This window comes from Alligator mississippiensis, chromosome 8, assembly GCF_030867095.1.
Source record: "Alligator mississippiensis isolate rAllMis1 chromosome 8, rAllMis1, whole genome shotgun sequence".
NCBI lineage: Eukaryota > Metazoa > Chordata > Crocodylia > Alligatoridae > Alligator > Alligator mississippiensis.
In genome coordinates this window covers 14,525,662-14,551,790 of record NC_081831.1, presented here as the reverse complement: position 1 = coordinate 14,551,790, position 26,129 = coordinate 14,525,662, and the positions used below count along the sequence as shown (strand labels likewise).

At 46.7% G+C, this 26,129-nt stretch overlaps 1 protein-coding gene across 1 annotated transcript in view; it reads right to left on the bottom strand.

Annotated features, from left to right (window-relative positions):
• MGAT5B (alpha-1,6-mannosylglycoprotein 6-beta-N-acetylglucosaminyltransferase B) overlaps positions 1 to 25,928 on the bottom strand; it is a 179,682-nt gene extending 153,754 nt beyond the window's left edge. Inside the window, exons 1-2 of the mRNA XM_019494448.2 lie at positions 25,090 to 25,928; positions 11,175 to 11,287 (exon numbers count right to left, since the gene is read on the bottom strand). Of these exons, the coding sequence (XP_019349993.1) occupies positions 11,175 to 11,287; positions 25,090 to 25,157 (181 nt within the window). The 5' untranslated portion in view covers positions 25,158 to 25,928. The remainder of the gene's footprint in view (positions 1 to 11,174; positions 11,288 to 25,089) is intronic.
• Positions 25,929 to 26,129: the final 201 nt, after the last annotated feature.

Sequence of the window (26,129 nt, the reverse complement as noted above, 5' to 3'; positions counted from 1 at the left end):
ACATGTCAACAAGCATTTACAGGATTGAGACCACAGGGAATAAGTGCTCTGTGTGTGAATAAGAAATTCAGCATCAGGCCCTTGTTATATGCATGAGATACATTGCTCCTGTATGTAATGGAGAAGCCAAAATAACAAATAGTCACTATTTTTAATGCAACATATACCCCAAGCTTGAATGAGGGGGTGCTTAGTTACATACAGTACGAATAAATGAATACCAAATGCCTACAAAGGGCCCATCAAGTTAGGAATGTCAGTGAGTAAGTATGGAGAAGGAAAGTACCAGGAGCCCTATTCAGCAGTCCTCATTCAGGCAAAACACCCATTGAAGTCAATGGGAATGAAAGGTGCTCAGTACCTCACGGCCTCAGGCTTTGCAACTTGAATTCAACATAGCCCTTAAGTCCTTTGAGAAATGGGGATCAGATGAGTGAAGAATATCACTTAATCAGCCATGCAATGTTTATAAGAGACTGAAGAGGCACAGTATTCAAGGCAGAAATTAATAGAATGGGTCAGGAATTTCTCACCAGAACAGATTTTCCATCAGAAAAACTGAAGAGATGGCTCCCTGGGTGGCTCTTGTTAATTTTGCTTTCAGACAAGCTAAAAAAATGCACTCTCTCACACCCAATTTTTCTGACTATCCCTTCCAAGGAAAAATTTCATGTTGACTTTCTGCCAATGTAGTATGAAAGTCCTCGTCCTCCCGGTCCCCTCCCGCCCAGCACTCCAAGGCATGATTTTTCTATGGCAGGGATTTCCCTTTTACCAATAAACTCTAGCAGTTAAGGGATTTAAGTGAGCAGCTTTTACTCACCTGACTAATTCCTGTTGACATCAGTGAGCCTGAACCTTTTCCTGAGGGAACTGGCAACAAAACTCCTATTGACTTCTTGAGCAGACCAGGCCCTGTGGGGTTAGTCACCTCTTTCAAGAGTGAAGGAAGGGGCCCTAGATCATGGCTTACACATCAGAAGAGATCGATGGAGGCAGATGGAAGAAGGGAAGGCAAAGGGAAAGCCTGGAGCCTGTTAGTGAGGGTGCTTGCTAGTACCAGCAAGGATGGTGCCTGGTTTTCCAAAGGGTCTCCAACCTTCCACTGTGCGTTCTGCAACCATGCTAGAGGTTGTCAAAATGCCTCCTGCTCTCATAAGCTTTAAAATCAATCCAGTGATACTGATGTCCTTCTTTGAGCTTGACTTCAGATAACCATTGGGCACTTAATTAACAAACAGTAACTAGTACCACCAGCAGTATTCCTTTGATTTCCTTGGAATCTATAATGCCTATAACAAATATCAGTTCGTTATTAAAACAGATCTATTGAGGCTCTGTGAAACTGTAATAAGATAGGTATTTATTTCTCTTACTGTCAGCTTTCTTTAAATTAAATAGGCTCTTAATAAAGCATCGCTCTATGTAGCACAAAGTCCCTCATCCTTAACTACAAATTAAATAAGTCATGCAGTGATTTCTAACCAGAGGAACCAACCCTGTGCTTATGGCAACTTGTGTAAAATCAAGGGGAGCTCTAATAAATCCCATGTTTTTAGATCACTCTAAAAACCAGCATAAACCAGATCTGAATCAAGCCCTAATTTCCAGAGGAAATTCAGTCTAGCCTTCCATTGTGCATTTTGTGCCCATGTGCAACTTTACAGAGGCAAATAGCTATTGGCATTAGCATAACATTACAAATGCCCCCTCCCTAATTGTCAGACATAAAATCCTAGGGAGATATCTGGGCATCCAAGGACTGTGATGATGGAATGGATAAGAACCTGAATAAAATATTTGACTATTATGAAGTGCCTCCATAAATTATTTCTACCTACCAAATCACAGTTACAAAAATAGAGCTCTATAGGCTCCTTTCTAAGAGTCAAGTCAAAAGCAGATTCATTCACATCCTGGAAAACTTCCTCTAAAACTAATATTTTATACACTTTCAAAACTATAGATACTGTCAACACACACACACACACACACACACACACACACACACACACACACACTATTAGTTTTGGAAGCATCTGGTTCATGCCCTGTATATATCTACTTCTCTATCTACAGGGCATGAACCAGGGGCTTTCAAACAAGCAGCAAATAAGGGAGACAACCAAGTCCCTGATCAATATATGGGGGGGAAAAAGTCAATAGGCTTTACTCTGTTCTGAGTTAACACAATGCAAATCCAAAGTAATCCTATGGACATTGGGCCCCTATAAACATGTTCCAGGGTGGGGGAAGGCAGGGTGTTTTAAATTAGAGTGGCTCTCGGCAGCGGCTCTAATTAAAATGCCCTCAGCGTCTCGTGTATTTAGCATCCTGCATTTCAAAATGGTGGTGGGATCGCTTTAAATAAGCTCGTTTGATAAGCTTTAGTTAAAGCACCCCCACTGCCATTTGAAATGCAGGGATGCTGAATATACAAGATGCTGCATGACGCTGGAGCGCTCCAATTGGAACGCTCTAGCAGACTCAATTAATCAAATTAACTAATTCTAAGTGATTAGAACCAGCTAATTATAATGGATTCAATTAACTAAATATTAGGTTTAATTCATTAATCCAATTGGGTTTATTCATTCTAATCAGAACGTGTCAGAGCAGTTCAGATTTACGTTGGTGAAAACAACAGCAACATTTGGCCATGGGGCTGAGAGTTCCTTTCTAGCTCCCCCGATGCAGGTTAGCCAGGCTCATATCTGGATGTGCAGGTTCTCCAGGAGCTCTGTGGCCTGTTCAGTTTTGGCAAGTCTCAGCCAATAGGAAGACTATCACATCATCAGATTCTCCGAGTTCTCTCCTTGGGTAATAGCTCCTGTAACCAGATCTACAGAACTGAGACCATACCAACGTGGCAGTAGTGTAACTGGCAGCACAGAGAGAAGGTGGCAAGCATGATACCCAGGCACTCACTTAAAGGAGACATCAGTATGGTCCCCCCCCAAGAGTCTCTGTCATTGCAAGTGCAACCCTGTGAGACAGGTCTGTAGGAGTCAGGCAGGTACAGACCCATACCCACTAGTGTATCCAAGGGGGGTTGAGGTTTGAGCACAGCAAGTGGAACAGTGCTTCCCCCACCCCCCGAGGAGGTTTTACCACGGAAGGTGTAGCTCTGCACCCAGTAGCATGCCTTGGGTAGGGAGGGAAAGTAAACAGTGCACCAAAAGCTGCCCCTTGGAAGTCTATGATACAGGGCTACTACAGCCAGTCTCTCAGCTGCAGCAGCCTGAGCCCATCCTGCTATAGCAGGAGCTGCAGCAGTCGCAGCTGACACCAGAGTGCAGACACCCAGGGCAGGTAAGACTCCATTCCTCCTCCCTTTCCCCCTGCTCTCCAGTGATCAGCAGAATTTCCCACCCCATCCCCATGGGAGGATCGAGAATTTTGAAAAGGTGGAGGGTGCAGATGGCAGGGTCTATCATCATATATAAAACAATACATATTTTTCTCCAGTTTATTTTTAACTAGAAGCTTTACTAACATGCTAGGGAGCTAGGACTGTATTATTCAGTTTAAGATTGAAGCAAAACTAAATATCAATCAAAGAGGGGTGTGGGGGAATGCTGGTGCACCAGGACCTACCCTTGCTCATCCCCAGCCTCCACCCCAGGTATAGAAAGAGCTTGCTGCACCATGCAACATGGTAAGGTTACTAGGCATGGGAGAGGTGCCCTCAAACATGCTGAGCTCTGTGCAGGCTGCCACCTAAACCAGAGGCAATGTAGCCATGTCCATGTGGCACTGCAGACAGATAATTAGTAAAGGGATGGGTTAATCAGCCCTGTTACCCATCAGTGGTAATTAGACCACTTGAAGTGTTGAGCAGATGTAGCTACCCTGCTTCCATTTTAGAAGGCAGTTTGTGCAGAGCACCATGGTGGCCTGGAAAACACTGCTCTTAGGCAACCTCAGTTTATTAGGTAGACAGGACCTAAAAACCCAAGACTTTTAAAACTTGAAGACACAGGGATATGAAAAATACCATTAATGATTAACAAAATTCCATCAGAGTCAACATTCACTGCTTCTCCTGCATCCAGATAAGAGAAGCAAATCCCCATTTCTTCCTCCCTAAAGCTGCAATGTGCAAGAAGATTGGATCTCTACAATCCAAACCACCAGCCAGCCTACCTCAGTTATAAGTTCAACTGAGGGGAAGTAAAAGCAAGTTTATAGAAATGTTTCAGTTGCCTAGAGCGATAAGCACAGATGAGACAGAATAAAAGGGGGACAGACTAAATTAATGCAAACAGAAAAGCCATTTTATGTAGCCCAAGGACTGGACTGAGTTCATACCTGGTAATTGGGAGGTATGGAACTGAAAAGCAATGGGCCAAGATTGCTGTGCCAGAAAAAAGGTCAAATTAATGCACAGGACAAGGAGAGGGGAGTCCATTCCACCCTTCACCCCTTTCTGAGCCATTATGGTGTTCCATACTGCATCTCTCAGGCCATCATTTGAGGGAAGGAAATGAGGCATTCCCAGAGGAGGAGGAAAGGCTAGCAAGTCTCCAGTTTGCCATAGGGAATTGAACCTTCACTCCTGAGCTTCAAGGGTCACCATAACATCTCAATGCCCAGGTCTCTATGCATTGGCCAGGATGCCTGCACCAGTAAGGACCTCAACTGGAAACATGCTTTGCACTGTCGTCGTTCCATCTTCCTTGATATTCCTACTCTCCTCTCTGGGCTCTTCACCCAAGCACCAGAACAAGGAAATGAGATGACCCACCCATCCCTTCCCTGTCTGAGAAAGATCAGCAGAGAAATGGGACCTGACCAAACCAGCCAAATGTGGTCCTACAAGGAAGCAAGCCAAAGACTAGAGCAACAGCCATCAAGGCCAACCTACTAGCATTGAGCACCCACCCGTGATTAATCAGCCACTTTAGATCCTGGGAACATCAACTCTGCCACATCCTCTGCCCTTACTGTCCTACCTCTTCCTCCCCCTTGCGCCTGTCTGCTTTGCTCTGGTTATCATTTTAAACTCAGAATTGAAGAGACCAGTTCTTTCCTCCCCCATTGTGAAGGACTGCTTGACAGAAGGAGAGACTAACCAATAACCTCTCTCTCTAACTAATGAGAGATGGCACTTTATACATTTGGATTGATTTTTCCTCTCCCTAGCCACTCGACTGCAATATTTGATTATTTTCTGTTCTGTTTCTTGGTCAGTAACTTTCCATACTTTGGTATGGACATTTTAGCAGGTTTGCTGTGGTACAGTAAGACAGCCACGGTCTCCATGCACAGAATTCAGCATGGTAATTCTAGTATTGTATGGTGACAGGCTGATGCTGGTCTCTCTCTGGCCCCATTTATTTAATCAATTTTAACATATCAGCTCTCAACAGATTGTGAGTAAAAGTTTCACCTTCATCAAGACGCCTGCAAAAGGCTCATTCTTCACCCACACCTTTAGGCTTGAGGGCGACCAACACACTAGTGAAAAACTGGAGTGTCACTGAAATCAGGAGTTAACACCAGTGCAAAACTGATGTTAGCAAGATAGCTCTAGGCACACACCATCATTTCATCTGCTAGGATCCTTTAAGTGATCATCAGTTCAAGACAAGAGCTCATGGGAAACAATCCAGCATTAGTCCTGAAGGATTTACCCTACCAAATTCTTTCCTTGTGTGTAAAGGCATATCTCTGGGGTAACTTCCTCCCGGGCAGCGAAGTCCCTCCGGATCAATGTTGGTCTAACCAAGAAGAATTTGACACAGCAAATTTCAACTTCAGGGGAAGAGGTTCATTGCAGAAGGGAAAGCAAGGAGATGGATTTTGAGTTTCCTGCAGCCTGAAAAATGCACCGGTGAACACCAAATCCTCAAAAGCCACCCAAAAAATTACAGCCACCCTCGGAGCTTGCAAGAGACTTATGTGGTAATTGGCCTGCAGAAGGGAGAATATCCTTTATCATGGAACCAATTATTTTTCTGCCATGCTGGTCGTAGCACAGGACACATCATTTCTGTATTCCTCTAATCTCCTAGGGCTGCTAGGGATCAGTTTAAAGCTTTAAGGTTGTTTTAATTTACAACTATTTGCAGCTACCCCTCCACTGCCATCTGCTACAGCCATGTTACTGCCCTGCCATGCTTGCTCTGCTAGGATCTGTGAAAGATGGTGGCAGCTGGCAGGGAGCCAGCACTAGGCCAGGAGAATTGCCACTTAGGTGAACTCCAGGAGTGCTCTGTTCAACTGGAACAATCCAAGCCAGATTAAGAGAGGCTGAGGAGCTGACCCCAAGGCTGTACATGGTCAGTTGTCATAGGCCCCTAGCTGGGCACTCAGGTAGCTGATATACTGGGTGCCAGTCCAATTTGTCTAGGTGCTCTAAACTCCCCCGAGTCTCATTAGGCAGAAACACTTGGCTTCTCTAGTAGATCTTTGATGTGCACGGTCTCCCAACTGCTTTTGTCCCCCAGGACAAACACTGATCCCCCACGTCGTACCAGTAACTTAAGATACCTGCTCCCCAAATGTTAGCCAAGGGGTGCTATGGAGCTACAGTTTAACCCCTAGGATCATATGGCAGTGAAAGCAGACCCCCAGTCACACTTTGCTCAGGACTGTAGACGAAAAGAGAAACCACAAACGAGAACAGCTGCAACCTTATTTCCCTGCCTCCGTTTCCTCACCACTGAAGCATCCTCCCACCTAGGGTCAGGATCATTCTTCCGAACCCTGGGTCTTTTCAGAACAGCTCTGAGCTTAGTTGGTCCCACAGGGGAACAGCAGCCACGGACTACAAATGCACGCTTATCTCTACCTCTCTCGTGCCCTGTGCTTCCAGCATCTCAGAGCCTCCCTGGTTTATATGCCCCAGTTCCAACACATGGCTTCTTTGATCTGCATTTGGGAATTTCCCAATGAAACAACAGCTCCCTGAAGAGATTTTAAAAACAAAATGGTTCTCCTGGGCTTCAGCAAACCCCTTAGTACACCAACTGTTCAGTCAAAAGTACAGTCATTAAGGTTAACTACTCTCCATTGTCCGAGTCTGATAACCACGCGCTAGAGGCTTCATATGCAAAGGCAGGTACTCAGAGGCATTTCATGATAACAGCAATTACTTTAGGGTTGCAGCCATTTAATGTCAACCAGAACTCATAGGTTGGACATGGGGAGATTTCTCAAATGATCATGGAGCTGGTGATCAGATTAGGAAGGAGGTCCCCTTGTGTATGAGGGAACCTGTCATTACTCACCTATTTTTTAAAGATAATACTTTTCAGTGCTTTAGCCTGAAATCACATCCTGCAGGTGGGTTAGGTGGGTTGTAACAGAAGTCCTGATCAGACGAATCAGTGATACAACAGCTGCTGTCAGTCCGAACTCCACCACTTACTAACAGAGACCATCACCCAGGTAACCATCAGATGGTAGATGCCTACTCTCTCCCACCTGCCTATATGAAACATGTCTGAAAAGACACCCAACTTGAGCAAAACATGCACAAAAATAAAGGAAGGCATTGATCTCTCAGCTTTCTATTGCTCTATTTGGCTGGACTAAAACCAGGCAAGTAAACACTAATCCCTTAGAGAAGAGACTTAATAGAGTTCATGATAGGAACAATTAGGGGGGCGGTAAGGGGAAATAAAAACTCCTTTGTACTCTATCCGCCAGGGAGAAAACCAAGACAAGCACGAAAGGCAGTATTACATCTTAATCCCTTTTCAAGTCAACTAAGTAGTTTACAAGCACCATCCGAATTTTGGGAACCCTCCCTCCATACATGCTCCACAAACATCAATACATCTTACACAGATACACAAGAAAGATTTAATGCTATAGGTAGCACAAGAAGCTCTACTGATTAGACTGGGACTTAATCCACCCACACATTGTTGTGCTCTATCAGGTGACAGTCTCCTATTCTGTGAGTGGGCTCACATGCAGAATCCGTTTTAATCTACTCACCCAGGGACGCGGCTTTGTTCCATTATTTTACATGTGAACCATAAGCATAGTGCAGAAATGATTTGCTTTCTCTTTCTTGTTCAGCTTCCGAGAAAAAAAAATATTCAAATGCCAGAAATGCTCAGGGGGAAAAGCCAGCACATATTTAGTGGAGAAAGCATGGGCTGGATTCAGCTCAGATGGTGTGAAGAGGAGTCATCTCTCCCTGTCACAGGTGAACCCTAGGTGTCTAGCAGAAGCATAACTAGGAATTTTGGAGCCCTGGGCAGGGGGGTGCATGTGCGTACGCATACACACACAGGGTGGGCACTAGAGAGTCTTACCTCTCTACAGATAGGCCACTGGGCATGCTGTCTCCAGTAGCTGCCATTCTGGTGTCCTTTCTAAATTGGCTTTTGGGGCTAGTGCTCCATTCACCCACTCCTAGTTACACCTCTAGTGCCCAGCAGGAGTCCACCCACAGAATGGCAGGCTACTGCCTCCTTCCCTTTCACGTGGGTTTCTCCTTGCACAGAGCCAGCTTCAGATTTCACTCAGGTGACCAGACCCTTAGCTGCTGTAAATTGAGCATGTACACTGGCTGCTACAGAATCTGGACTGTGTTGTCTCGAAAATTCCCTCTCGCCTTGGTATATTGGAGTTAGAAGTACTTTACTGTCCCTAGGCCACTTGGAGAGGAATTTTTATTAAGAGCTAAATTCAACTACGTGAGCAAGCTGCAGCATCCTGTGACAGACTTCAGGGGATTCAGCGGAAACTCCATTCAGATAACACTGAGCAACAACACCCCGGCACAAGAAGCACTGCATCTAGTATCAGAACAGCCTGTGGGAGGTCATAATAGCAGGACATGATTAGAGGTCAAGAGAACAGGCCTTGTGAGGAGAGGTGGACTTTTCAGCTTGGAGAAACGAAGACTCAAGGGTGACTTGATGGCAGCTTATAAGTACATAAGGGGTGTACTGTGCATCAGGAACTGGGAGAACATCTGTTCACCAGGGCACCCCAAGGGAAGACAAGCTCTAATGGTCACAAATTGTTGGAAGACTATTTTAGACTGAACATAAGAAAAAACTCCTTTACCATCTGAGTCTCCAGAGTAGACTTCCCCCAGAAGTGGTGGAAGCACCTGCTCTGGGTACCTTTAAGAAATGCTTGGATGCTTATCTTGCTGAGGTGATCTGACCCCCACTGACTTCCTGCCCCTGGGGCAGGGGGCTGGACCCAATGATCTCACAAGGTCCCTTCCAACCCTAATGTCTATGAATCTATGACATTGGGTGCGTCTACACATGCTGATTTAAGGTGCATTAGCCATTTTTAAGGTGCATTAAGGGCATAAGTTTACACATGCATGTCTTTAATGCACATTAAAATGGTGATTTTAGACTAATTACACCTAAATTTGATACCTGCATATCAGCAGGTATCAAATTCAGGCATGAATAGTTAAGGCACCTCAAGGGATGTGTAGATGCCTTAAGGCATCTTAACGCCATGTATGTTGATTGAGTGGGCTACAGTCAAGTCCGCAGGGCCCTGTGCTGCCCCTGGGTGCCACCAAGAAGAAGCAGTGACGGGTGCTGTTCTCCAAGCTGAAAACACTGGAGCACACCAACAGGTACCACTGCTGCTGGAACCGCCGCTCCAGCATCTGTACCTTGGAGAAATGCCACTTCTTCTTGGCAGTGCCCAGTGGCCCATTCAATCGACATACACAGTCAACATACTTGCCAGGTATGTGCTCATTGTTCACTCCACTCCCAGCCACTTTTCCAGGGTGGCACCTGCCCAACGCCTGCAGGCCCCAGAGCGGCTGCACGTGCTGGAGGTTGTCTGAGGTGCTGCCCAGGGCAGATTGTAAATGAGTTCACCCAGCGAGCCACATTAAGGTGCCTTATGGTGTGCACATATAGACACATGCCCAAATCCCCTTAAGGTACATTAAGTTTAGGAACTCATAAATTCATGGGTAGACAGGCCCATTTTTACTTAGCAAGTGTTTGGAGCTGCCTGACCTTTTCACATGTCACCCTGGGCAAGCAGTCAGCTAGTACCTTCCCTTGAAATGAAATCAAGACCATCACTACAGCCCTTACTCATGCATTAGCTCATTAATATCACTGGTAGTTTCTGGTGCCTCATAGATGCACATAAGAGACAGTCTTTGGTCCACACAGGTCACAGAGCCTTCTGCCACATGCTCCCTTCCTTCAGCTCATGTGCCTTCCACAATTCCCTAGAGCACTTGGGACCAACCTTTTTGGCAGGTGTCCCACATTATTAGCCCCACACCCTCTGCAAGTGCCACTCCAATCCCCTTTCTCTGCCCAATCTGCTGCTATACTGCCTGTGCGCTCCCTAACGTGCTGCATGCCACACATAGAGGCTGCCATAAGTAGCACAGGCACTCATGCTGCAGGTTGGCCACCCCTGTCCTATAGCTGTCCCATCCCCTGGGTGTGAGCAGGCCAAGCACAACACCAATTCCCCATCCAACTTCCAAAATCCCTGTCATGCTGCGCTCCCAAAAACAGCTGGGAAGCTGGAAGATCACTTGCATTACTCTTCTTCAAACCTAGGGCAGGCTTTTTGCACCATTTGTCCTGAACAGTTTGCGCTTCTCCATCAAAATTGCATCAGGACCTTTTGCTTGTTCTCTATCTATCCTCTCTATCAAGTATTGATATAAAGAAGATTATATCTAGTTTAGATAGACCTCCAAGTTTGCCCCCCTACTTTCCTTTTACAGTGGTTCTTTTTAAGGGAAAAAGGAGATTAGAATAGCAAACATCCCTCCCAACAGAGTTGGACATGATTTCTCTCAAGAAAAGCCTTCTGTCAGTAAAATATTCAGGATCAGGCTCCCCATAGTCTCCTCTGATTTCCAGCCAATCTGCCATCAATGTTTATAGAACTTGTAACACTTAATAGATACACTGTAAACCCAGACATGGAAGTTATTGAACAACTAATGCTGATTCCAGCAGTGTTAGGATCTCCAGAAATGTAGGCCTCCAGCCCTAAGCTAGTACAGCTGGTAAAGATAACTGTTAGGCACAAGGTCTGCTTAGCAAGGAGCAGCAATGGAAAGAGATGGAACTCATGCGCTCCTGAGTTCCTTGACTTCTTATGCAAAAAATACTAGTCACAGAGGACAGACCTGGCCTGGATTGCCTCCTTTCTAAATAGCTGTGTAAGAAATACAAATGTCTGATAATTACCTTCGGTTCTGATGGTGAAGGGAGAGTCTCCCAGTCGCTTGGCTGAAAACTGACCTCCCAGCGATGTCATTAAGAAGCATAGGGTGAAAAATCCAATTCCCAGCACAAATATCCTGAGGGAGGAGAAGAAGAAAAGATAAGGAGATGCAAGCAGCAACAGCTTCCCTGCTAGCCAGGTCACTGCCACTTATTAACTAACAACAGGGAATGGTCCTTTTCTGACATGCTCACAGGACTGACTCCTAGCAGAGTCTTCATCATACAGACTCTTGAGCATCCTTGCACAAATCTTCCTTATTGAACAGCCCATCTTCTGCATGAGAAGGAAGCAGAGAAGAATGAAGGAAAGGTTGGATCCAAGACCGTAAACTCTGCCCCTTGGCAATGATCCAATTCTTAGCTCTAATAGTCCCTTTTTGACTGTTTCAATGAGGGTTGTCCATATGACTAGTGTTGATCCTTTCTGGAAACATGACACATCACATCAGCTCAAGCCACCAGTCTGAACCACAGTCCAATTTCCCATTGCCAAACCATGGCCTGTAGCAAATGCTTTACAGAAAGGTATAAAGCCTTTATAACAGACAGTGGTACAGTACAGTAGACATGTCTTCTACAGGAAGACATAGTAGCCTTGTCTTCCTGACCCCAAGCACCAAGTCACTGACTTTTGTCCTGAAGCCTGAGGGCTAATATGTTTCATAGCTATCTGACCTATTGCTCATTACCCATATGAATGGCCTATCCTGTTTTGAATCCAGCTTGCTCATGGCCTCCATAATATTGTATCATGCAATATAGATCCAAACTTGTTAAGTGATGTCTTGTTCTGTAGAATGATGGTACATTACCTCTTGTTTCCTTTGGCTATGCCTTTGTCCCATTTTGGACAAGTAAGAGGGATGTATGCTGACGTTCACTAGAAAGCTTAACTGTGTTAGTCTGAAATCAGGCAGATGGTGAGGTTGGGTGGCACCTTAGAGACTAGCTAGTTCAAAAAGGCATGAGCTTTCATAAGCAACAATCTACTTTGCTGGATGCTATAGGTGTAGTTAGTCTCTAAGATGCCACCCTGCTTACCTTCTGCCTAATGCTTAAACTCTTCAGTCCAAGGGGGCTATGCCCACACTATTCAACCCAAGCCAGCTGTTAGCAGGTAAGTGAGAAGTGAAAGGCCTTGCTTTCTTTGGCACCCAGGTCTCCTTTCACCTCCTCAGAAGTGGTGACAAGAACTGTATAATACCCATCCAATGCACTAGTCAGAGGCACAGTGGTTTGGTCTAGGGAGCACAGAGTCTTGGGTCTGACAATCACCTCCACGTGTCTGCTTCCCTTTGCAACCTCTGTGTGTCTTGTTATTCAGACAACAAGCTCTTTAGTGCAGGCATTGTCTCATATAACATCTAGCAAATCAAACACCAATCTCTGCTGCAAAGGCTGAGAGCTATTGTAACTTAATGATGCTCTCTTTTATACAGAGAAAGCCTCCAAAGGAGAGAGGCCTTGCACTTTCCTTTGTTATTTACACCTGTGCCAAGTGGCTACAAGATATCACTCTATATGTAACTAGGCTACCATTATTTGCATGAGCTACCCATTGTGCCCAGCTCTGCATTCGGAGGACAAGCGAGGTGTGAGGCTGACAATCGGGTTGTGGGCCCTATGCTGCTCAGACTGATGACCTTGACTTGAAACGATCACATTCATGCTGGGCACTGCCATTCCCTTGTTCCTCTTATTGATTTCATTCAGTAGGAGGTGAGCTGGAACAGACACTACACTAAGCAGATCCCTTTCCCTGTTAAGTTAACAGAACATGGTCATTGGGACTATGAGTTGTCTGTGATATAGGAATAGGGATGGGGGAGGTTTGGGTGGATCAGCGCTCTCTCTGTCTCATGCCATATCTTGTCCCTACTGGCAAAGGGGTCATTCTTGTTTTAGAGCCAAAGGATTGGAACAGACATCAATCAAGGGTCATCTGGTGTAGTCCCCTGCCCAAGCAGGGAGGTGCGTTGTTCCCAAGGCATGCCAGTGACACCCCTATCCAGCCCTTTCTTGGAAACCTCCAAAGGAAATTCCACAGCTTCCCTAGGCATCTTGTTCCATTATCCTCTAGCACTTGCTGTCATGACCTCTTCTCCCCCTGAGATTTGATCTAAGTCTGTTCTGCTGAAAATAATAGCCATTGCCATGTGTCCATCAGAAGGAAGAATAATTTTATCCAACTTAAAAGAAAAAGCTTCAGCAATGTTTGACTGAAGGAAATGGCAAACAGCTAGGGTGCCAAGTAAAACTGGTCACATGGTCAGTGATGATCAAGGTTTACAAAAATATCTAGTAAGTTTGTGCATCTAAATAGAAACACATCATATTGGCTAATTTTCCACAAGCAGTTCTACAGCACTTCTAACTGGGCACCTAAAAACTACAACAGGCTATTTTTTTCCCCAAAGGGATAAAAGCTTTTGAGTTCGGTGTTCAAAGCATCTTTGAGAACCAGGAGTAGAGTCCAGTTTGGGGTAACAATTCCCATAGACTTTGAGGGAACAAGAAATACCAGCATTTAGCACTTTTAAAAATGCTTGGCTGCCAATCGCAGAAGCAAGGTAGATGGAAAGACCTTTTGGCGTAGCAAACGCGTTGGTGCGGTTCTCACTGCTGCACCTAGTTCTCATTAAGTTAGTTTTATTCTTCTACTGAAACTTGGGCAAAAATAGCAGAACAGAACAATTCCTCTCTTCACCACAGGCTACAGTGCCTGGGGTAGAGCTGCATGAAAAATTTGTTTCTTTTGGGTCAAACAAAAGGTTGCTTTACCTGAATAAGTGTGCTATTTCAGGATTTTTTTAAATAGAGGAAACTTAGTGATTAAATCCATCTAAGTGAAGAGCTGAAACAGTTGTAAGACACTGAGACCTGACAGTCTGACTCAGCTGCAGCAGGGTGTTTTTGTTTGATTCAGAACAATTGTAACATAACATCTTAGTAGTTTTTCCACTTCCCTCCCCCTTCCCCACTCCCAAATTGGCTAAAGAGTGCCACCCAAATCTACCCACAGGCCTCTCACTGTATCGAGAGCAGACCACATTATTCCTCTCAATGCCCCATGTCACAGCCAACTCAAGAACTAGCATTTGAGCTCCCAGCAAGACCAAAGTGGTGAACAGTACTGGCTGATCTCATCACTCTTTTCCCTTCATCCACTAAAAATAAAGCCTTATCCAGCGCCACCCCTGACAAGCTTGATAGCTCCTGCCCTCATCAGGGCACCATCTTCTCTCTCAGGGAAGTCACCTCACCCTCCAGGTTGGTCTTGTTTTGCCCCATGCTATTCTGAAGAACAACTTACCACAAGGCCAGCTGTTCACTGTTTTCTTCTTTCACCCCAAAAGGGACCTGCTCTGGTTCCCTCACCTACCAACTGGTTCCCTGAGCTACATCACATCTTATTCTACATCACATCACCATACCTTCAACAAAATCCCAAAGGCAAGCAACCCCTCTGCCTATCCCAGGCCTCAGTCACCTTTACCTATCCCAGCACTTGAAGGTGAGCTCAGCCCTGCTTCAGCACTAAGCCCTGCTCTACTCAAACCTGCTGCTCCTTCTCAACCAAGCCCCTTGCAGGCTTTTATAATCCCTCGCTCCCTTCCCAGCTGGCTCTGATGATTAACAGGGCTCCATGGCCCTGGCCCTTTACTGCTTAAAGGAGCGGGCCACTTTGTCACAGGCCCTGCAGACAAGGACATTGATTTCTGTCCTCAGTGGAGGCTGAGCACCAGCTCCTTAATATTTTTACTATTTATGCCCACAGGCCTGACTGAGGATCACAGGTGTCTTATGCTGGGTGCTAAGCATTGTATGAAGAGGGAGAAGAACAAGAGACCTATACACAGCTATTAATTTGCTGTTTTGAACTGATCGCACCTTCAGTACCCTGGTATCGAACGGGCCTGTCCGAAGCAGCTTGTATTCGCTTCAGATTCAGATTTGGCTGATTAGGGGAAAAGTGATTCGATTCAGTGATTTGAATCACTGTCCTGAATTGATTTGGTCAAATCTGATTCAGAGATTTAGCTCTGAATCAGCCAGGTCCATCCCGCTCAGCCCGGCAATGGCTGCCCTGCCTGCCCCAGCTCCTGGCTCTTTGGGGAAAAAAAGCCCTGACTCAGCAGGTGCTGCCGGGCAGGCGATCCCCACTGCCCCACACTGCATGGGAGGCTCTGCATGAGCCCACCTCCCTACCTCACCCCCCCATGGGTGCCCCACCTGGGCCAGCTCCGGCCCATTAAGAAAAAAAAAACAAGAAAAGCCCTGCACTCACCGCTCCTGCCAACCAGGGGGGCAATCCCCGCTGCCCCCACTGCTCCACACCACATGGGGGGCTCTGCACAAGCCCCCGAAGCCCAGAGGCCACTGCAGCAGTGGTGAGTCCAGGGGCTTTTTTCCCTTTTTTTTTTCCTTAAAGGGACAGAGCTGGCCCGGGCAGGACAGCCGTGGGGGGTGGGGGGCAGGGAGCTTGTGCAGAGCCCCCCATGCAGCGTGAAGCAGTGGGCATGAAACCCTGCCCGGCAGCACCCAATGAGTACCAGGGCTTTTCTTTAAAATGCCATGGGCTGGGACAGGCCAGGGCAGCCATGGGGGGGCTGGGGTCCCACCACGGTCCCATCCCTCGCCCCTAGTGCTACCATCTTGGAGTCAGCTGCAGCTCCCTGCTGCAGCCACCAGGGACTGCCCGAATCATCAAAGCTCTCTGAATCTTTCCTGACAATTTGAAGAGCTTTGAATCAATTTGGACCTTTAAACTGGTCCCCTGATTCGATTCGGATTCAGAGATTCAGCCACCGAATTGGGCCGAATCTCCTCCGAATTGAATCACCACCCAAAGCTTCGTACAGCCCTAGTATCCAAACCTCTCCCACTCACTGATGGTTCTTCTCCTCGGGACAGCCCCCTGCAGCAGGAAGGTATTGCTATTTTGTCATTCCTATTTTGCAGCTGGGGAGTTGAGACACGGATTAGATTCAGGCTGGGATTTTTAAAGGATTCTAAAGGTGTTAGATGCTGCACTCCCTTGACTGTCAATGCCTAACTCACAGAGGACTCTTGGAAAAGCCCATCATATGAGCCTGTTTACACAGAGACAAAACAGGAAAGTTAATCCAAATCAATCCTGTGGCTTTAAAGTGGATTAATTAAACTGCATTAAAACCTTGCATGGATATTTTAGAAGTGAGGGAAAGTAGATTAATCTGAGCCTATGTTATTTGTAGCTACAAGTGTCCACACAGGGATATAAAACAATTTAACTAATCCACTTTAAAGTTACAAGTTTACTCAATCTGGATGAACTGTTCCTGAGAGTCCCTGGGCACTTCTATGCAATATGTTTACTGTGCAGTAGACTAATTAGCTGGGCAGTAAACGTTGCACGTCTATACATGTGCCCCTATTAGGACAAAGTAAACTGATTTACTCCACAGCAACTCACATGTAGATAATGTTCCAGCTGGCTGGGGCATGAGGGTGTTTCAATGTGGGGGCTGCCTGCCAGCTGGCCCCACACTGAAGCACCCTTGTGCCCCAGCCAGCCCCTCTGCAGCACATTGAGCCTGCAGGGAGCAGCCCTAGGCTGGCAGGCTGACCTCCCTCCCCCGCAGGCCTTCTGCCAGCTGGAGCTTCTCCAATCTAGCTCAACATGCTGCAACCCCAGGTGTATGTGTAAACATTAGAGGTGCACTGATAGAGATTGCAGGGGCCGATACCGATAGACAGTTTTTAAGGAGGCATATTGGCCAATACCGATCTGATTTCCAATACAGCCACATGCAGCTGTTAAGTAGCTGTTGTGATGGAAGGTGGGAGGATGGAAGGGGCGTGGGGGTGGGGGTGCAGATCAAGGCCCCTGTGATGAGGGAGAGGCTGGGGAAGGTGCAACCCAGCTGGGGCAGGGTGGGGTGCAGAATGGAGCTACGGCTCATCTGAGGTACACAGGGTGGGGGCAGCTCCTGTCACTGCATGCACCCTGGGAGCGCATGGCGGGGCATGTGCCTCCCGGATCTGCACATGGCAGGGCAGGGGGGGCTGCAGTTGTGGGCCGGGGCTGAAGCCAGGGCTACACCAGGCTCTTCCTAGTGGGGGCTGGGCTAGGCTGGACTGTGCTCAGGGCGGGTGGCAGTAGCGCTGGGAGGGGAGCTACAGGGGTGACTGCAGCCACCCCAAATTTTGCCATAGCCCCCCTGTAGCCTGCCCTCCCAGCGCTGCTGCCACCTACCCAGAGAGCAGCCCTGGTCCAACCCTCCTCCCCCCCATGTGCGGGGAAGAGGCCGGCGCAGCCCCAGCCCACAGCTGCAGCCCACCCCACCCATACCCCATGCAGATCCAGTGGCACACACTTCCCCTACCACACCCTCCCGGGATGTGCTCCATGGTGGGAGCTGCCCCCACCATGGACAAGACACAGCTCTGTCCCATGCCCCACCCCACCCTGACTGGGCAGCACCTGCTCCAACACCTGCCCCAGCCCCACTCCCTCCCTCACCATAGGGGACTTGATCTGCCTCCCCACGCCCCTTTTCTCCCCCCTCTCTTTCCACCACAATAGACTTACTAGCTAGACACAGCTCTTCAAGCTGCTTGTCTGTGCTCCTTGCTGCCTGTGTGCTGTGCTGCAGTTGCATGCATGCACAGGCGTTTATTGGCCAAATTATCAGCCACATCAAGCCGATTTCTGATATAATCTATTTTCTTTATATCAGTGCCAATCTGATTTTGGACCGATGTATCCATGCACCTCTAGTAAACATGTACCTGGGAGCAATAAACTACAGTGTGATGAACACCAGCATTTATTGCATTGCATTAATATGCACATGTAGATGTACCCCATGGGTAGACAAGCCCTGACTGACTTGCCTAGTGTCCCATACACAGCATATAATGAAGCTGGTAGTAGAACCCAAATCAACTGCATCTCAGCCCAGCGCTATAAATACAAGGCCACTTAGCCTTGTGCTATAAATACAAGGCCATCTTGCTAAGCAAGTGCCAGCTCCACATGGACATGCTCAGAGCTTTCCAATTACCTAGCAAATCACTGACTTTCCCCAGCTGCCTCTCAGCCTAGCCATTGCCTAGAAGGCATTACAATTGCAGATAGTCTTGAAAAGTTCTCGACAGACCATAGTGGCCATTTGTGTCAGCTCAGGAAGGAAATTTCATACATAAGGGCTGGGGCAGAGAAACTCCTACATGTCTACAGGAGGTGGTGGGTGGTCCATGTTGGCATCTTGGCAGAGTGGGTGGAGGGGGGCACAGCAGTGAAAGAAAAGACAGAGGGGCAGGACTAGGAAGGGCTTTGAAAGTGAGACCAAAATGGCGATGGTTGCCCATGAGATGCACCAATACTGTGTCCTCTCTCTGGGATGTTCTTACTTTACTAGAGGGTGATTGCCTCTGAGAAACCAAAGCTATCTCAACTGCCAGGATGCCTGAACTGTGCAGCATTTTTTTAAACCTTTTTATCCCTTCTTTGTTCATCCCTGCTCTGGACTGTCAGGCCTAAATTCAGCAGCACAGTAAATGATGGGACACGTTCCACCCCTCAGTGAAAGTAGATCTGATAAATGGGGAGGGTTGTCTACACAGCAAAAGGAAGGATGCCTGTGCTCACTGCACTTGGCTAGCCCAGGCAAATACAGCAGCAAAGACTCAGCAGCACAGACACCAGCACGCCTCAGTCCAAGGGAGACAGAGGAACTGACCTGGGACATCAAAGTCTTGTGCCACATTTTGTTCTCTGCAACTGATTTCTTGTATGACCCTAACCTTGTCACTTACTACCTCTGAGCTTCATTTCTATGAATGTAAGGTGGTGATTATTAATGCCTCCATTACCCCTACTTCAACTGGTATGTCTCCTGAGAGAGTGAGATTGTGAGGGTAGGCACCATCTATTCCCACAAGTCTGCACTACTGACATGGATCTCAGTGGGGGCTTCTGAGCACTACTGAAAAACAAATAATGATGATAATGCTACACTGCAACCAAAGAAAGATCATGTTTATTGGACTCACCTGATGGTCTCATTTGACCCAGTACAGTCTCCCTCTTGTCCCCAAAGGCAAAATTAAATGAAGCCTTACCTGGGGGACTGGTATTTAAATAATCAGAGTTGATCCTGCTCTCCTTTCAAATCCTGCCTATTGATAATATCTTCATCATTATGCAAGACCTTGTTTATGCATTTTAATCTTCATAATTATAATCTGGCAAGGAGTGATGGTTAAACACTGCATTTAATTAACAATTTAGACCACTGGAGAAAGAAAGAAAGTAAAAAGAAACCTCCACAATTGCTGAAGAAAAAAAATATTTCAAAGGGGCTGTGTGTTCTAGCATCTCGTTAGGAAGGAAAAAAATCTTCACGATTTCAAATGAGTTTCAGAGAAAGCGGGGGAGGCTCAAGATTTCAGACACTTAAAAAAATATATCAGGGCCAAATCTTAATGAAGTTATTTAGGAGAGGAGCAGCATTCTGATCAGTGGAATTGTTGCTGTGATATAGAGATTTGTATAAAGAGATTTCAGGGTTTGGCCATTTTAGCTTGAAGTTTCCATCTCTTTCATTGTGTTCTGATCATGTCTGAAGAGGAGATAGGTCTTTGTTTAATTTCAAAGGACATCTGGGCTGCTGTCTAATATTAGGGAGTGGGCCAAATGTACCTAAATCTGATCTGACTCTTAGACTTGTATAAGTCAGGATTAAATCCATAGAAAGCAGTGGAAATTCACAACCCATGTCAGACCTGTACTGGGCTCCATGTTCCAAAACTGGTCCATGAGTTTTACCTTGCTGAGAACATAGAGCTTGGACCAAGGAACAATTTTCATTGGTGGTTAGTATAACTACCATCCCATGTTAAGCTTAAGCATTGGGATACTTTGGTTGGATAGCCCCTTAGTCACAATCCTTTCTCCAGTTCTACCCCAGACTAAAATACTCACAATAAGAGGCTTTGGGATTCTATCCAAGAGAGGACAGAGCCAAACTCTGCTCAGCTGAATTTACTACAGATGTGGACTATATCCAGTGTGGAGTCACATCTGACCTACCTCATAGTAGCTAAGAGAAGAATCTGGCCATGAGTTTCTGTATTCTGATAGGTAATAAACCACAGAAGGGTTTATGCGGGCAGGAGACTGTTCATTACCAACCAGTGAGGGGATGAGCTGTCCAGAGTCCTGAAACACTGGAGGACTCGCAGCTTGGGTCATTATACAGAGCAAGGAGGAAAATGACAGCAAATTGCTAAGCATTAACATTCATCCTCAAAGGGAGCAATAAAAAGAAGGCATGGAATACAGTCTCTTGCTCTTATCAATTCATTTGTGGACACTGAAGAAACACATGTCTCTGGCTTCCTATATACACACTTTCACACCACTCACCACTGCTGAGAATCAGGAGATTGGGACAATGACCACACCTTCATTAATGATGTGGACACTGAGGTCAGAAGCAGACTGGCCAAGTTCGCCGATGACACCAAACTTTGGGGCAAAGCATCCACACCAGAAGACAGGCGGGTGATCCAGGCTGACCTGGACAGGCTCAGCAAGTGGGCGGACGAGAATCTGATGGTGTTCAACGCCGATAAATGCAAGGTTCTCCACCTTGGGAAAAAAACCCGCAGCATCCTTATAGGCTCGGCAGTGCTATGTTGGCTGGCACTATGCAAGAAAGAGACTTGGGGTCATCATTGACCACAAGATGAACATGAGCCTGCAGTGCGATGCTGCGGCTAGTAAAGCGACCAAAACGCTGGCTTGCATCCATAGATGCTTCTCAAGCAAATCCCGGGACATCATTCTCCCCTTGTACTCGGCCTTAGTGAGGCCGCAGCTGGAGTACTGCGTCCAGTTTTGGGCTCCACAATTCAGAAAGGATGTGGAGAAGCTTGAGAAAGTGCAAAGGAGAGCCACGCACATGATCAGAGGTCAGGGAAGGAGACCCTACGATGACAGGCTGAGAGCCCTGGGGCTCTTTAGCCTGGAAAAGTGCAGGCTCAGGGGTGATCTGATGGCCACATACAAGTTTATTAGGGGTGACCACCAGTATCTGGGGGAACGTTTGTTCACCAGAGCGCCCCAAGGGATGACGACTAGGTCGAACGGTCATAAACTACTTCAAGACCGTTTCAGGCTGGACATAAGGAAGAATTTCTTTACTGTCCGAGCCCCCAAGGTCTGGAACAGCCTGCCGCCGGAGGTGGTTCAAGTGCCTACATTGAACACCTTCAAGAGCAAACTGGATGCTTATCTTGCTGGGATCCTATCATCGAGTCCAGCCCCCCCCCCCTTTGGGCGGGGGGCTGGACTCAATGATCTTCCAAGGTCCTTTCCAGCCCTAATGTCTATGAAATCTATGAAATTTAGATTCATAAAGAAGTTGGGCTGGAAGAAACCTCAAGAGGTCATCTAGTCCAAGCCCCTGCCTGAGGCAGGAAAGGTTTTGCGTCCTGTACAGGGATCAAACCTGCGACCATAGCATTATTAGCACCTCACGGCAACCTTAGTGATGAATTCTAAGTTACAGAAGGTGTTTCCTTGAATCTGTCCCTGGTGGGCTCTTTGATTTTGAAGCCAAAAAGGAGTCCTTCCACCAGATTCTGTAAATCCTTCTTCCAATGTTTTATGTCCCTCAGTGTGTCTGCAGAGTGCTGCCAACCAGTGACTCTCCTCCATCCCCTGGGTACTTACAGGTTGGGTACTTTTTGTCTCTTTACAAACATTATCAGGCAAGGTAAGTAATGAATTAATTGACTAATGTCCTTTTTCCTTTCAACAGGCCAACTCTCCTGCTGGTATTTGGTGACTATACTGGACCTATGTCAATTTGAACCAGTTATCAATCCATCCCATTGATTTTGGTGGGTTCCTGCTGATTTATACCAGCTGAAGATCTGGTCTATTGACTTCAAAGGACCTGTGCTAATTTGCACTGCTTTGTGTCTGTACTCAACAAATTTAGGCAGCCGCAGACCAGAGACTGTGGGACAGCCATATTGTGATCTACAGCTGGAGGACCTAGGTGCTAAAAGTACACAGGACAAAAGGGCTTGCTGTAGATCAGGACTGGACCTCACTGGCAGATCAGTGGAGATTAGTTAAAAAAAAAAAAAAAAAAAAGGGGGGGGTGGGAATAAGGGAAAATTACAGATCAAGATATGGACAACCAGTTGAGGTGGAAACTAAAGGACTAGGATAGGTGGGGTGGGGGAATGACAGATGAAGTCGTGAGGTGCCTCAGCAGAGCTGGGTGGGTGGGAAAGTTTAGAAAAGCTGTGATCAATACAAGTCAGGGATCTGTGGGGGGCACTTGAGCACAGTTCCCTGGCCATACTAGCCTTGCAGCTCCTGCACATTAAAACAGCCCAACACAACACCATTAACAAGTTGAACCATCAAAAATTACTGGTCACTGAATTGCTTAAATGTTGTGAGGGGGAACCCCCTGAGTTACCTTGTCAATCCCAGACACATTCCTGTTCTATTTTCCTTGAGATTTTGTATTTTGTTTCGCACTCAGATGTAGGAAAAGATCCAATTTGGCTCTCACTTAAAACAGAACAGCAGCAGTGTAGGCCTTTCTGTTTCAATGGAGTGGTTCCTTATTTATACAAGTTTGACAGCAGAATCAGGTCCCAGGTACACAGGGATTATTGCCAAGTCCCTAATTCTGTTTAGGACTTTGTCGCTGGCGTTCCCATCTGATCACCTTTCACCATCACCGCATCACTCTCTCATGGGCTTACTCCGGTCAGACTCCCCAGCCTTATTTTAATCAGATTTTGCCCATGCCCTGTGCCTCTCTGCTGTTTGTCCTATGCAAGCCTAGCTCCTGGGATGCAGCTGGAAATAAGATTTTACCACTCTAGGATTCTCTCTCCCAACAGGCAAGCATCTGCTGATAACTTCATCTTGGTGTTTAATAAGCATAGTCATGAAGATCAGCAAATAGGCCCTCTCGAAGCTGCACTGGGCATGCTCCCCTGTGGAAGGCAGCCCCCAAGCCCAGCACAGCAACACAGAGTCTGCTCTTCTGTTAAACTGAGTGTCATTCATCATGAGAAAAAGTGACAGTTCTAGGAGATGCCTGTGTATAGTGTATGACAACTGGCGCAGCGGGTGCATTGCTACAATTACGGTCCCTTGCTGGCCCCTTGCTTCCTGGATAGGTCTATGCCCCAGCCTGTCCCTGCCCCAACCCAGGGGTACACAAATTACCCATTAAGCTTATTGGAGTTCTTCTAGGTGCTTCAGAGGAGTCAGGACTTCCTCAAGGTGAGGACCACTGAAGAAGGAATGGCTCCCACCACTCATTCCATACACCCACAGCTGCCCCAGCCTCAGGTACGTACCTCTCTCTTCTCTAAGTTGTCACTGCAGGTAGCTAGTTCTGCTGCCAATAGACATCTGCCCCACAGACCAGCCTTGCTGGCTCACCCTTTCCCCCCATTCATTACCCCTCAACCTCTTTGCGGTGCAATTGCAGCCAAAGTTCCTGCCAAGCTAGTGTGGAGACGCTGTCCCTCAGTGACCTACTTCCAACCAGAATTACTTCCCTGAACCCCAGCTTACCCAGAGGATGCAGAAGGATGGTTCAGTAGTTAGAGCACTAGTGCTGGGAAACCTGGGTTCAGTTTCCCCCACACTGCCACAGACTTCCTGTGCCACTTTGGGCAAGTCACATCCGGATTCGCAAAGGTATTTAGGCACCTAAATTCGCATGGATTTCAATAGGGAGTTAGACTCCTAAATACCTTTGTGACTATGGCCTTTAGTGCCTCTGTTAGCCTCAATCTCCATCTGTACAATGAAGTTACTACCACCACCCCACCTGACCAGGGGTGTTGTGAGGATAAATCCACTGAAGATCATTATGTGCTCAAGAAGTACTCCAGTCATGGAGACAGACCAGACAGAAGAAATATCATCACCTAGAATTCTTCAAGCTTATGCCATCAGAGAAAGAGACAGCTCTGACCAAACCTGGCCAAGTTAAAAACCCAGGATTCCCCAGTTCCTAAAAAACACTCCACAGACTCCTTTCTACTACTTGGGTGACTAGTAACTTCTGAGATGAGTTTGCTTCACTCCTGTTGTCCCTCAATCCTGGCCTGTTTTTGCAAATTCCTCTCCCCCCAAAAAACACATACAAATAAGAGTCAAATCAGTGCCCTTTGTTGGCGGAAAGTGAATGAGCTGTACTTCCTCCAAAATAAGCGCGCAGACAAGCACTGGAAAAATGTGTCTTCACATTATGAATGAACCAAAAAAGGGGAGATTTATTGCAGGGGGTTTAGGCAAATCAATTGTAAGACTCGTAAAACTTTCTAGTTGTTGCAGGGAACTGTAGGTGGAAATGCACAAATACAAATGGGAAGGGGAGCTATTACTGTCTGACTTAGGACCAAATTCTGCTGTTGGCTACAAGTGTGAATCTTGCCTTAGCCATAAATATCAATGGATTTGCACCACTATCACTGAGAGTCAAAGCTAGCTTCTAATTTGTATGTATTGATTCTCCAGTGTGGTACAAACATCACTCAAAAAGGCATTTAAAAACCTGCAACCAATACCCACCAGATATTAGCATAATGAATAAATTAGAAGTCAACGTGCAGCATGTAACAGAGCCACATGTCAGCTCCCATCACACTGACCTAAAGACACACTTACTTGGATTCTTGACATTTTAATCTGGGATCGATTCCCCTGGAAAACAGCAACTGACACAAGATTTTAGTCTTAGAAGACTTCTTAGATTCTGATCCCCTGGTGCTAAAAGCAGGCTAGGTTGAAAAGGCAGAGAGAAAACAGGAAATAGGGCAATAAAAGTAACTTTACCTAAAAGGTCTCAAGGTGACGAGACATCTTCTGACCATTATTTTTCCATCCGAATTGACAGTGATCATTGTTCAAACTTAGCAAAGAAAAGGAAAAAGCAGCAACCTGACACTTTAAACTGCCACACGCTGCCACTCTTCGAAGCTCATGGTTGGCTGGATGAGAAGGATTTGTGCATGGGGCAGTACCAAAATAACCCCAACCGATCCAAGTTCACAGCAAAGGACTACAGGTCTTCTTGTGGAGGTGGTCTCTTCCTCTTCCAAGGGGAAGCCCTCCCTGGCAAACCTTTGTCTGCTCTCGATGAACAACCTTTCAGCAGAGGGAGAGCAACTGAACTGTGTGCACTGGTGGGATTTTGTTGTTGTTATTATTATTGTTATTCACATTTTGGAGGCAGGTGGTAGCTAATAGCAGCACTTCTCTCCGTCCATCTCTCCTCGGAGAAGACAAATCCACTGCTGGGCAAGGTGGGGGAGACCTCGATTCCTGCTCATGGGATCCTTCATCACCCCCACTTTATCCTCCCAATAGCCTCACCTCATCTGGAGTCAAATGCCTGACATCTCCCTGCCAGCGCTCAGCACTTCCAGCTACTTGCTGTCCTCTGGCAATGCTCCGCAGTCAAAAGTCGGCACAGCACTGAGATCCCAGTGGGGCTCCTGATCACATCTAGGGATGCAAAGGTTACAGGATCCAGCTCCATCCCATCCTGGGAGCTCCCTTGCACAATCTTCGGCATCCAGCCCTTCGCTTTAATTTGAGCAGGCACCGCATTGTTTCCACCTGAGAAGGCTGCACTGTTAAAGCAGGGATTGGAGAAAGCTTCCTTGCTAAATTGTGAATTGGGCACCATCTAGTGGCAACAAAAGGGTGTGGTGTAGGCCAGTTTCTATGAAGCAACTATGCTAGGACTGATGCAGAGGTTGCGTTGCTTCTTTGGACTCCCTCACTCCAGAGAATTCGATATCTCATCAGCAGCACATCCATATAGAATTATGGACGCTCTCCCTGGCTGTCATATTGTTTAGAAAACTCCT